The following is a 14,105-nucleotide window of genomic DNA, read 5'->3' as shown; positions in this document are numbered from 1 at the left end:
CAACTCTTGTTGGACTTCCAGCCTGTTCCTGCACCAGAAAAAAAATCTATTTGATTCTGTAATTGCCTAAAAACACCCAAGAAATTCAGTTAGTTTCCCAACTTATATTAGTTTTTGTTCATATTCTATTCAAGTTTTGAGAAAGGCTCCATATCCTACATCCAGGGACATCCTATTCTTTATGATGTCCCTATGAATGTAAATTCTGTGTTGTCATTCTCAGCAAACACACTTTTATAGTAGAATCTACTTTGAATTTTGTTTAAAAAGACCAAAACAAACCACAAAAGATTATGCAGCTGACCTGTCTTCCCATTCGTGCCCCCATCTCCTTTCTTGATAACAAAGTTCTGCAGAGAGGCCTTGGGCCACCAAGTAGAAAGGAAGCAGGAAAGGAGAGAGCTGTAGTCCCCCGGTTCTGCTTATTAGTGCTAAAGGATATACCAGCTGTAAGTTAGATTAGGAGAGATGCAGTTGCAGCTCTGAGCACCTGAAAAACCTATCAGCAAGAGTTAAGTAACAGAAAAGTGAAGGCTTCTGTGTTTTGCATAGTTTTTTTCTATTAGTAAGAGAAGGACTCCTATATAATGGAAAATCCATGCTGCCACACAGCAGATAAAGCTTTTGCAATACTAACCTGTTGGATGGATTTGCTCCCATGGTGGTGGTGAGCTGTCATTCATTGTAGAGTATTCATCTGCTTGTTGTCATGCTTATGTATGAACTGAATAAACTGCCCCCATCTGCCAAAGTCTTGTCTTTGATTACAGAAAGACAACAGCAGGAAGAAGGTCAAGGTCAAGTAAAGCAGATAAACATATGATTAACTCCGAGGAGATGATGACTCACCTGTCTTCAGTGGGAACAGCCTTGTACTAATGTGTCTGATTGAACTAGGGTTGGAGGAATAAACCAACTTAAAGGGGATGACAATGCAAAATTAAAAGCAATAAAAAGCTTAAAGATGAAAGCCAAACAGTCCATGACTTCTCTCTTTTTGATCCTGTCTGAAGAAACAACAGTTGGTATGTTCCTGAAACCAGCACGTGTCAAGTCAGACACTGGAAAGGAATTGAGAGGATTATTTCACAAGTTTATTGCACAACTGAAAATTAACCTTTTTTTTTTTTTTTCAAGTATTTACAAGCCATTTACTTTGCACACACAATCTAAACAGCATTTTCCCCGATAGAGTTGTCACCTAGAAAACTTACACGTGGACTGAAGCATATGTGTAAATTAAGTGTTTTGTGTTAAATGCAAGTTGCCTCAGTCTGATCATGGAGGACGGAGGTGCTTGGGAGATGGGGCAGCAGAAGGAAAGAAGACACACTTTTCTGTTTTCTTTCCTGAAATATTTCCCCAAGCTGGGAAGAAAAACAAAAGAGTTTGGTATCAGTTGAAGCAGAAGGACAGCCAGCCAGGTAATATACTGACAGCGTGGTGAGTTGAACATTCAAAACCCTTCAGTGCCACAAACCTTGCGAGAAAATAACAAGTCTTGCTTCATGCCTGGTTCACCCTAAAGGTCACGACATTCCAGTTTTCCCCTGGAGAATGTAGAATTGCCTTGGTCATGACAGAAAAGGAATGAAGTTTGAGTCTTAAGAATGAAAAACACATGAAAAGACATTGGTGAGGTTTTTTACCCCTTCATTCTCACAGCTTTCTTACCTGCATTTTTGGAAATCTGCTGGCTGACACACTGAAAATGGTGCCCCTGCTCTCTGCATAATACAGTGCAAAGCCTCGCACAGCCTGGACAGCAATGACAGGGGTAATATTCTAACCACCATAATGAAGCCCACAACTTTGTGCTGAAAATGAGTGCTTTCCTGGCTGTTAGCACAAGCTGTCTGTCACAATGTGTAGCACAGTCTCTGGAGTCCACAAATCACTCCCCTCCCATGCCTGATCCGCCCACACATTTTCCATCATAGAGATTGTTGTTCTCAAGTTTGTCAGCTAATATTGAGTATAAGGCCTTGTAGCACTTACTGCTTAGTTTCCAGGGGATTTTGACACCTGCAATCTTAAATGAGTAGGTGGTAACTCTAAAACTGATGCTCACTGGCCCAGATTTATCCTGTGTTACTTTGGGCAGGTACACACCTGAGGCATCTTGCATGGGGACTGTCAGCACTGTAACCTTTTCTGATAGTCACAGAGAAAAGGGTGATGTGGGGCTTAAGTGAACCGAAATGCCCCCTTCAGAAATCCTTCTCACTACATTGACTATCAAAGGGAACTACAGGGTCCGAAAGGGTTGTCAAGCACTGGAACAGACTCCCCAGGTAAGTGATGGAATCACCATCCCTGGAGGCACTTAAGGATATGTAGATGTGGCATTTAGGGACATGTTTTAGTGGCAGACTTGGCAGTGTCAGGTTTATGGTTGGACTTGATGATCTTAGAGGTCTCTTCCAACCTAAATGATTCTATGACTCTGACAAACTCCCACTCTGTGGGTCTCAGACACCTGCCAAGTTGCATGGGCTTAATCTGGGCATGAATGGTTCCAGATGGGCATGTGCATCTAAAAACCTAAGGATTCTAGCATTGCAAGGTACATTTGGTATTTAGAACACTTTGGTGCTACCTTTCTTCAGGTACTCTGCTGTAGGGAGTTGAAACGGAGTAAGTGATGCCAACATGACCTACAGTGTGTTTGGAAAGAAAGGGAGTGTTTATAGACTTGGTTAGTGCCTGTCCGTGCTTCGAAACCATTCTACTGGGAGACAGCTTTGTGAAAGGCAATCCAAATGCTTTTTGCATTGGTCAATCCAAATGCTTTTCGGATAGAAAAAGTGAAACCAATGGTTCAGACTAAATGATCTCTGCCAAGTCTTCTGAAGTCATTGTTTCTTCCAGAGCCACACATAATCACCATTGTCATCTTATGCATGGCTACCAACTCTTAGTAATGTGTCAGGACCTAAGCAACCCGATCTTGCTTTGGTATTAATAGTATTAAAGGCCTAAGTTTTTCCTCTGCTCTCTCCCAGAAGCCCAAGTATTTTTTTTCTCTTATTTTTTAAACATGTTCTTGCTGGTTTAAGAGAGTCTGTTTTCTATGTAACAGTTATAATCAGATCTCAGCATTGTGAAAGCTGTCTATATTGTCTTTAAAATACCTGTCAACACCTACCTAAGGCTGATATAAACGTGGATTTAGGGGTGTAGCAGATAGGAATATAGAGAAAAAGTGGAAAACCCAAGAATGGGCTGGCTGAAGAAGGATCATGAAATGGAGCCTTACAGAAATAGCAGGAAATCAGTACATAGTAGAAATATGTGCTAAAATTTCTGGCTTGAGAAGATTACTTACCCTCATAAATGCTGCTGATTTAAGTCCCATTGGACTATTTACAATGACTCTCTTCCTCTCAAAATGATATTTTTCTGGAAGATCTATTGGTGTCATGGACAGCAGTCAGAACAAAATATGTTAAAAATAAAACAAAACATAGTGAACCCATTGTTAGAGCTTCAAATTGGTGAATTTTCTCCCAGGTGTAGTCTTGAAGATTAAAATTGAAAAAAACCCTGCAGAATAAATTTGTGTGGAGGCTCAGGTGCGATGCCAGAAACATTACTCTAGTAATGAACTCATGCAGTGGTCTAGAATAAGCCAGTAGACTTTCACACTTACTGGAAGAGATACTGCTAAGGTAGAACTAAAACCTGTGATAGCACAAAGAAAGAAAAAAATCCCACAAGCTACAGGAAAGGCTGTTTCTGCACTAACATGGTGCTGAGGACACCTCAGCAATCCCTCAATTCTATCTTCACCACAGACAATGCTGTAATGTTTTCAAGCCTGACAGATGCAGAAGAAAGCTATAACATATTAAGAAAATAAACAGAATAGAATCATAGAATATCCTGAGTTGGAAGGGATAAGGATCATCAAGTCCAACTCCTGGCCCTGCCCAGGACAGCCCCAAGAACAACACCATGAGCCTGAGAGTGTTTGTCCAAGCACTTCAACTCTGTCAGGCTTGGTGCTGTGACCTGGGGAGCCTGTTCCAGTGCCCAACCAACTCTAGGTGAAAAACCTTCTTCTAATAACCAATCTAAGCCTGACATAGCTTCATGCCACTCCCTTGAGTCCTGTCACTGGTTACCAGAGATAAGAGACGGGTGCCTGCTCCTCTGCTTCCCCTTGTAAGGAAGCTGTGGGCTGCTGTGAGGCCTCCCCTCAAGTTTTTTCTTCTCCAGGCTGAAGAAGTCAAGTGATGTCAGTCACCCCTTGTATGGCTTCCCCTGTAGACCCTTCAGCATCTTTGTGGACACTCTCTAACAGGTTTAGATCCTTCTTAAATTGTTGCACCCAAAACTTCACAAAACATTCAAGGTCAGGCCACACCAGTGCAGACCAGAGTGGGACAATCCCCTCCCTCAACCAGCTGGCGATGCTTTGCCTGATGCCCTCCAAGACACAGTTGGCCCTTCTGGCTGCCAGGGCACTGCTGACTCATACTCAACAGTGAATATAAATATTTAAATTGAACAATATGAATAAAAAAGTTTTTGCAAACTTTCAATTTCACATATGAAAATGTAAATCAAAGCAACAAAACAGAAAATATTTGTGTCTTGGGTGATCTGATTCAGAGAGTTGCTTGTAGTACATGCATTTGTTTTGCTCTATGAAGTATAAGCAGAAAGATGACAGTGGTGCCTCTATTCTCTGCATTCATGACAAAAGCTGGCAGGTGAACTTGAAAAATATTTTGCACTGGTGACTCTCTGTGAATGCTAATCCTTGTGGATCCTTATGGAACTCATAGGGGTTTTTTGCTTGTTTGTTTGTTTGTTTGTTTCACCTCAACGGTGAAAAACACAAGATGTAAACTTTCCATGAGCCATTTGAACCCATATAGAAATATTAATTGAGGTAACGGACAGAAAGCATAAATTTGCTTATCTGTCTGTTCTCTTATCAACACAGCAGAAGCTTACTGTCCAGCCCAAACACTGAGTCTCAGGTCAGCTGGATTATTTGGTGCTAACATAATTAGTGAGCACTGTGCAAGGTGTCAAGGGAGAATATACACATATCTTGTTCTCATTCTGAACCAGCAAACTGCTGAGTTCCATCTTTTCCTAACCCCAAGGGGCCTCTGTCACTCACAGCAAGTATACATGTAAAATGCAGAAAAGCTGAGAAAAGTTTATCATCAGAATAATAGATTTCAGACTGAACTCACTATTGCCTTCTAAAAAAACCTCAAAAGCAGACAGTGGCGCCGCTTCTTTCCTGCTGCTGGTGGTTAGTTCTGACTGTATGAAGAGTTCATGGATCAATCAGCATTGGAGAGCTTTTCCTTTCCTTATAGCATCACTGGAGAGTTCTGCTGGAACAACAGTTCCACAGGCAGATCAAAAGGAGAAATTTAAGAACCTCACTAACTCTAGCTTTGCACCAACCATTGACCTCAGTACTGACAATTTAAGAAAGTTTGGGTAGTCAGAACTCTACTGTTATCTTTGTTATTATCTTTTTTCTTCTTTTCCTTTTTCCTGAGCGCCAAGAGATCAGTGTGGGGATCCAAAGAAATGAAACAAATTAAAGATCTTTGAGCTGAGAATGGTTTAATCTCAGTGCTGACTTTCACGAATTTTATAATCCAGAGAATTTACTCCAGGTGGGGCACATTGGCCAGTGTTGGGTAAGAAATGCCTCAAATCCAAGAATGAGCTTAGTCCAACCCACAGATCCTATGAACAGATCTTCAGAGGGACTTCAGAATGCTTATGTCTTCCTCATTCCTCTGGAAATCTGGCTACTTAAAACAAACCCCTCATACCTCCAATTATTTACTCCATTTTTCAGTGCTTACCTGACAAGACTGCTGATAGCCTCTAGAGTGCTCCCAGTGATGGAGCAGACATGCTTGGACAGAGCTGGGATTCATCACTCTTGCAAGTTTAGATGTTAGCATTCATAGGCTAGAGGTGAGTGCTACAAGGCCTCTGAATGTATAATTTCCATCAGCTCCACAGGATCCCTCCAAATAAGAAAAGCTTGTAGAACAGAACTGCAGGTGTTCTGCTTAGAAAGCCTGAGAGCATGGGGGATAATTGACTTTCCTAAATCACAGTTTATACCTATCCTCTGAAAAAAAAAGTCTCACTTTGCTCAGAATCAAGGCTGCTATCATATTATGAAAAGCTCAATGAAAGCAAAAGTAAAAAGAAATATCACCTAGCTGCTTCATTCAACTGAATATCATTCACTCTGTGCATAGAATGAAAGAGAAATCCTCTAAAGAAACCTTGAGTAAATAATTGTGTAGACTATGTCCCATTACATACGTGCCAGGGGACAGCAAGAAGTTGTATGAGCAAATCACTAAGTCCACCAGCAACTTGAAATTTCAGATCCTCCAACTCTGCTGACTCTGCAGCCTTTGCACGAGTCTTGTGATATAATGGCTAAAGCTGAAAATTCACACATCCAGCTGACTGAGAATTATGTTGCTGTAATACTGAGAAACAGGCTTAGCTTGGCTTGAATTACTTGGCCTTATGTGTTTGGGGACTTCTTCTTGAATATATCTGGTGAGGGTAGGGTGCCTAAATCCCTTGTCAGAGAATTACCCCCAGATCAGAACTATTTCTTCTGGAATGAAATCTTGTGTCTCATGGCAATGGACCATGGAGCTCTCAAATGCAGCCTTTGCTACCTGCACAGTGACTTCCACGGATCCATATTGCAGAATTTTAGGACATTTTAACCCTACAAAAATAGTAATTTGCTGGGAGCAAGGAAACTATTCTCCTCATATGAGGGTAAACTATACAGAATGAATGAAAAGATACTAAGCTCTTACCCTGGACTTCAGATCTTTTGCATCCTGACACCCTCAATGAGCTAACACTTCCACTGGAGTATCCACTAGCATGTCTGAACAAATATGTTCATATGATCGACAACACAAATAAATAGCTTTTCCAAGCAATTTTATGTTGTGAAACAAAGTAGCAGTCTTCAAACAATCCCCAATATGCTGAAGTGTTTGGATGTAAACACATCATCTAAATATACATTATGAATTACTACTGTAAAAATAACTTAATTTAGCTATCAATTCTTCTGCATTTTCAATACTGCAGTGGAAATACTAGATTATTGGCTGGCATTGTCTATTAGTGACTTATTTGTTCCAGTCCCGCTCACTGGAGTTGAAGAAACTTAGATGCTTTTTTTTTTCCCTAAAATTGAAATATTTTTTGAGCTAACAATGATACATTCTCTTTTTAACACTCCCACCATTGAACGTATTAGACTTGGTTGAAGTTCATAAATAATGACACTCACCCCACTTGCTGAGCTTGCTGTGTTCTGCTGTTGCTGCCCTGAAACCTGAGGAACACCCATACAGTATCTGGCAGAGTAGGAACAAATGTCCTGAGCAATGCCTAAGAGTAATATCTCTGCTGATTTGCCAGGACTCCCAGTGCTTCTGGTCATTAATCTTCCTCAGCTGAAAACAGATGGGGCTATTAAGCAGGCTGGAGTAATGGGGGAAACTGGCAAGATAGAGAAGGAAATGCATTATCTTCTGGATAGAATTGCACATAAAAATGAGAACATTAAAAATGTATTTTTCATATTTAATTGGACTATGTACGATTATACCTACCAGAAAATAATGTGCAGTGTGCTTTGTGCAGGGCATTTATAAAACTGTTCAGCTGTGCTAGGGCCTTATTTTTCCCTGTGGAGAGAAACAGTAGCTACAATCCCAACAAGGTTTTTGTGCTTCTCCCTCTAACACAGAGCTTACTCTGCTGCAACAGCTACTGCAAATAACACTATGAAGTGTCTCTGCTTGTTGTAGTAAAAGGAAAATGCAGTTTATGATTTACCAACAAACGACATGAAGTCTACCAGTACTTTAGTGAGTATATGTCATATTCAGTCTAACAAAAGTGATGGAACTGCAGGTACACCTGCTAAATCCTGATAAATCACTGAGTCCAAGACAATGATTATAAATGGAAAAAAACCGAAAAATGTGAAGTGGAACCAGATTGCTCACATAGGAAACTAGCAAGCCTGGAAGGAATTACTAAAAGTAAGGACTTGGGAAAAAAAATCTGATAGATATTAAGGACTACCCAGGATAAACAAAGACATTTTCTAGGTCTGCCAGATAGGCAAATGGTAGATGACCCTTAGCTAGAAATTGATCGGATGGAAACTACAGCCAAACTTTTGAAGGTGTTATATATATACTGTGACGACAGAGAAAAATCATGGAAACCTATTAGAGGGTTACAATAAGGTATTAAATGAAGATAAGTGCCCAAACTTGCCAAAAACTTAAACTTGGAAAGCCTGTTATATCAAAGGGAGAAGCATGAAAACAAAACCAGGAGGACTGTGTGCCAGGCATCAATTATTATTTGGAATAATAATTAAGCCTGAAATGTGGTGGGATGTCAAAAGGTGCTGGGAAATACACAGTTCAGGCTTTGGGACTTGAATAGTTTCGAGTGACTCCTGTGTTTCAATGTTTTGTAGTGGAGAGGGAAAAGGGAGACACAGAACAAAATGTGTCAAGGTAAGAGCCCAAATTAGAGGAACAAAAGAATTTTTCTGATCCCTTGATTAGGAAAAGGTTAGCATTTAGAAAGGTTAAAGAGGAAAATACAAAGTCTCAAAACTTAGTAAGGTGAAATTCAATATAAATTTAAAAACAAAGCACTCTTTATCTTTTTAAAGGAAGAATTGGTGACCCTAATTAAAAAGAACAGAAAAACTGAAATCCTCAGATTAAAAATGGAAAGGGCCTTATAAATAACCATGGAGTATTGTATCCCTTAGATGAATGGAAGACAAGGAAATGCTGATATGACTCAATTGGAAATTTTAGAAGTTATTTGGGCCAAATAGAAAACCTTCAGAGAATGGAGATAAAATACTGTAAAGCTGAAAGGAAGGTATGTAATAGTTAAGATGGAGTTTGAGGAAGCTAAGAGAGAGTCTGAAGAGCAAACAGTAGGAAGTTAAAGCTGAAAAAGCACATTTGCTCAGTATGCAAAAGCAGAAAAGTGGAGATATCTGGTAGGCCACCCCAAACAATAAGTAGAAGAAACAATTAAAGACAATAAGGAATCTAAATGATTTATTTGCATCAGACTTCACTGAGAGGGTGCTGGAGTGATACCTAAATGAGAGACTCACACTTTCCAAATATCAGAGATAAGGAGAGGTCATAGACTGAAGACTCAAGAGAGAAGTTGGTGGAACAAAGCAATAAAACAAAGGCATTAAGTCACCAGGTTTTTCTGCTATTTCTTGAAGATTTCAGGAGAAAACTGATAATTAAGTAACAAAATTGACAGCAAATACTACGGCAGAGGACTGGAAGACAGTCAGTTATAACTAAGTTGGGGATTTTTGTTGTTGTCAGTGGTGTTTTCTTTCATGGTGTTGGAGGAGCCCTGGTAGTTACAGTCAGACATGTAATCCTAACTTGCTATTAGGTAAATTGGATGAAATGTACTAAAAAAACCTAATCCCCACACCTCTCAAATTATGAAGCACAAACATGACATGACAGATACAAATCAGTACAGTGTCTATAAGGAAAAAAAGGGACTCTTTGTACCTACTACCAATCTTTGAGCTGGTTACACCAGCCAGCACACCTAAGCCTACCCTGGAAGTCCCAGAACTCACTGTACAGTCAGGCAAGTAGCAAATGATTACCTCCCCGCTCCCCCCATCCTCATCACATGACCAGTGAGAAGAGAATAATGAGAAGAATGTTGATAATGGTACATCCAAATAATATACAGGTCCGTGCTACAGGTTGTGCTGCTGCAGGGTAAGGACAAATGTACATCTGGCAATGAAAGTTTTTAATATACATGAAACATAATGGTGGCCACACTGAAGCTCTGATTGGAGATTTTATGTAGGTATAACCAGTGTCAGACTCTCTCAGGCCAGCTTTTGGTATCTTTCTGCACATTAGCTAATCAACAGGACTCTGTGCTGCAGGGTTCTTCTCATTCTCAATAAGCACAGTGACCTGAGCCCTTAATGGTGAATAATATGGGATCTGGGGAGTTAAGATTTTGGTTTTTTTAAAAGAATATATCTTAGCCAGAACTGAGCACTCACTTCTTCCCTGCCCTTTCTAGCTTTTTATGTAAATCTTTACATGAAGCTATTAAGAAGAGAAAAAAAGCTCTTTGGAAAATTATGCAGTGATATATTCTTACACAGCCAACACTCCCAGGAGAAAAAGTGAAAACTACACATAGACTCCCGCCCCTTTTTATTTCTTCTCAAAGATGTTGCCTTTTTTGGATTTTCTTATATATACAGAGAATGATGAACTGGTATTTGTAGTTTAAATGTCTGGTTTAAACTGCGTGGTTTCCACCGTAACAGAAAGCTCTCACAAAATGTCAGGTTAGAAATAAAACCAAGCTCTAGAGGGATGAGGTGGGGAGGAAAGTAGAAGATCCAGTGGCTGAAAAACAAAATGGAAAAAAAATGAGCAGAATGCAATGGAGATTCATTTTCCAACTCAGGCAGTAGTATTGGTATGTGTGGTTGTATGGGGATCTGGGGTAGGGAGACAGAACACATTTCTCACTGAGTTGTTTCTGCTTTCTCTATTAACATTGCAACAGAAATTACAAATAGCCCTGCAAGGGGTAGTGCATTAAACCTCATCTCTTCATCCCATGTAAACACAACATTAATACTGAAGATAAAGAAAATGGCAAAAAGTCCAGTGTCTTGTTTTCTGCATTTTGCTTGTTAGGTTTCCTGTTCGCCCTCCAGCGTACTCCTGTGTGTACCGACGGTGTGAACTTGACCAGTCCACGTTCAAGCAAACACTCACTCAGATTCCCAACACATTCTTTTCTCCCCCTCGAATGGGGAGTTTATTCCTAACAGTTCTGCTCCTTTTAATTATAAACTCCTTTAACGAAGTAGTTCTGAGACCTTGCAGCAGGCAGCAGGAGAGCACCAAGGCTACTATTTGCCTTTTTACTAGTTTTTATTCCCTGTTCAGCAAAGAAGTCCACTTAAAGCCTAAGGCCCAGAGCCTTCACGTTTGGGCAGCACTGAAATGAGCCTACAAATCAATATTCCCCTGGTACAATGTGCCTTATAGGTAAAATCCAATTCTTGCCTGAAAAAGATAAAGAGTTAGAGTCAGACCCTTTATCTTAGTAGACACATGTGAACAAGTTGCTCTGGTGAAAACAGACCTTACAGTGACAAGTTTTGTTCACTTTCTAACAGAGCTACTGATCTTCTTTACTGGTCCACCAAAATTGAAGATGGGGAAGAAACACAAGGGAGACATTTCCTTGGCAAGGAAAGGAGCAGCATTTAGGAGTGGGGCAAAGGCAGGGGGGGGTATAGGGGATTTTCCTGATAAAACAACTAATTTGAGAATAAAAGACCAACCGATATCATGTATACACCTAAACCAGTTACACAGCTTCTCAGGAGTGCAGTATTGTATAAGTGTCCCCTGTGTTTTCAAGGCTAATTCAGACCTTTGGCTCATCCTGCATTAGCAAGGTCATCCATGTTAACAGGGCCCCTGTGAAAGTTCACAGGTGAAAGTTCCCTTTTAGAGTAGTGCAGATTTGAAATTCACAGGACAGCGACCCGAAGATCTTCCTTTACAGATAAAAAGCATGTCAAATTATTAAATAGCAACATGAAATTCTATGTTCTGAAGGTCTGTCTTTGCTCTGCAGTTAAGAGAGCGGAGTGCATTCCCAGTCCCTGCCCAGTCCCCACCTTCAGTGGCATGGAGGGCGCCTGGCCGGCCCTACTCGCAGACACCTCATGAATGCTAAAGCCAAAAGGCCTGGGGTAATTGGGGGAGGGACGAATGAGCACAGTCCGAAGACATGTCACTTCAAATTTCTACTGTTAGAACTGCCAAGTATGATATAAAAACAGAAAGTATTTCTCAGTTCAAAATTTGATGACTGGGCCCCACACGCTGAGTGGCTCTTCCCTCCGGTGTCCCTATTTCCCGTACACAGGCTCTGTGGTGCTAGCTGTTGTTCTCTGCCGTGAGATATTTGAGGGCTGCAAAGCCATAGTGGCGTGACATGTCCTGCTGGAACTCCTCCTTCAGGGTCTTGAGACAGATGCGGTATTGCTTGTTGGAGCGAAACTTGGTGATGTCGAAGCTGGGGGCGTGCGGCATGTGGATCATGTAGGCGTTGGGCAGCACCGTGAACTCGTACTCCTGGGGGAGAAAGACACTGACTGTGAGGGTGTTCCCCAGCCCTCTTGCAATGCATCTCTCCTGTACCTCCACAGTCAAACATGCTCCAGTAAGTAGCAGTGCAGTGTGGGTCTCAAAAAAGCCAAACCCATGCAGGTATCTCAAATAAGCTTTTTTTTTTTTTTCCAAGTAGCTTTTTCTTTGATGAAAGATCTACTTTTTCTTTTTGTAAAATCTTAAGATAGTTTGGGTTGGAAGGCAACTTTAAAGGTCATCTAGTCCAACTCCCCTGAAATGAGCAGGGACATCTTCAACTAGATCAGGTTGCCTAAAGCCCTATTCAAACTGACCTTGAATGTTTCCAGAGGTGGGGCATCCACCATATCTCTGAGTAACCTCTTTCAATGTTTTACCAGCCTCGTAAAAAAACCCAACTCTTTTAAAACATTTTACTTCATATAAGCCAAATAATGGGGAAATAGTACCAAAGGCACACCTGAAGCCATGTCTGCAGCACACACTTTGCAGTAGTGTGCTCGCAACCAACACAACCGTGACTACACGGCATGGGTCTCAAGCGTCCATGCAAAAACCTGGCTTCGTCCCTACAAATTATCTTGCTTGGGATGCTGGAATAAGCCATATTTACAAAGGCAAAACTGCACAACATATGTTGCTTTGCCTATATACTAAGATACTTACAGAGACAAAACTGTCCAAAACTATTTATAAACCTGAAATAAGGGGAGAGGATGGTATCATTTATAGGCGATGTGTGAAAATGAACCTGCTAATTCCATATGCTTTGAGATGTTTTTATGTAAATTAAGTTTTTCATGAAGTCTGAGATACTGTGCTACTTCTCCTTCTCCTGTAAAACTACTTTACTAATTCTCTTTATTTATATCCGACCAAGTTCTTTGACAATTTTTGTTGCTAGAAAACAATGGTTCATTTAAGTCTCAACTACTCCTGTCAGAATCTTTCTATTTTTATAGTTAAATTATTAGAGTAAAGCTAGAAAAAGGCTGATCCTTAGACAAGCTGAAAGTTCACTAGTTCACATCCTATGATGTGCAACAGGTAGGTATCTCCTGCAAGAAACTGGGTAGAAAAGGAATGTGAACCTCATTACTCTGTAGCCAAGCAAAACACTCTAACCACCAGGATGCTACCTCTTTTTTCATATGGAACTTCAAGAAATCCAAGTTGTATATGATGCAAATAACAAAGAAACTTTGAATTCCCCACAGGCAAATTTACTTTTGTTTTCACACAGTCTCTATCTACAGCTGTTGCTGGATTGACTCATTAACCATCTCTACATAAGACACTGGTCAGAGACAAAACAGCCACAGAGCACGCTGGCTTCAAAACAGGTGGTGCACAACTTCCCCTGTTTTGCAATGCCCAGTCACTTGTAGATTTAGGAGTCTGTGCAGAGACACAGAGTATCTACAGTACCGAGGCAGAGTACTCCAAAATGCTTTAGTAGGGAAAGAGATTGTTGGGAGACAACAACTTGTGCTAATTAACTTTAGTGTTTCACCTGTCAGTCTTTCTTCACCTAACAAACTATGATCAAGGCAGAGAAGACTGAAAGCTGCTGCATTACAATGCTACCAGAAACCAAGTGTTTGAGCAATACAGTCAAAAAATGAAGCTAAATTAAGACAAGAAAAAAGTGAACAGAACACAACATGGATCCATTTCCCAACTCAGGCAGTGGTATTGGTGAGCCCAAAGTATAGCTAAGGCTGCAGTGCCTTCCCAGAGTCACCTATGAAGCAGTAGCATGTGTTGGACAGCTAGGAGCAGATGCCATATGGGTGCTCCTTTCTCCTTATGAGAATGCCCATTACCTGACAGACA

The 14,105-nt window shown here is 40.7% G+C and overlaps 1 protein-coding gene across 7 annotated transcripts in view; it reads right to left on the bottom strand.

Annotated features, from left to right (window-relative positions):
• Positions 1-1,072: 1,072 nt before the first annotated feature.
• Positions 1,073-14,105, bottom strand: part of LARGE1 (LARGE xylosyl- and glucuronyltransferase 1) — a 286,575-nt gene continuing 273,542 nt past the window's right edge. For 5 of the 7 annotated variants that reach the window (XM_051784574.1, XM_051784576.1, XM_051784577.1 and 2 more), the window contains one exon: positions 1,073-12,254. In XM_051784574.1, the coding sequence (XP_051640534.1) occupies positions 12,057-12,254 (198 nt within the window). In that variant the 3' untranslated portion in view covers positions 1,073-12,056. The remainder of the gene's footprint in view (positions 12,255-14,105) is intronic. The other 2 variants (XR_007904077.1, XR_007904078.1) reach the window with 2 other exon arrangements.

Source organism: Manacus candei, unplaced genomic scaffold (assembly GCF_025592945.1).
Source record: "Manacus candei isolate 608988 ecotype Guabito, Panama unplaced genomic scaffold, ASM2559294v1 h1tg000018l, whole genome shotgun sequence".
NCBI classification, from domain to species: Eukaryota; Metazoa; Chordata; class Aves; order Passeriformes; family Pipridae; genus Manacus; species Manacus candei.
The sequence above is the reverse complement of the archived record's forward strand: the minus strand, read 5'-3'. Positions and strand labels throughout refer to the sequence as shown.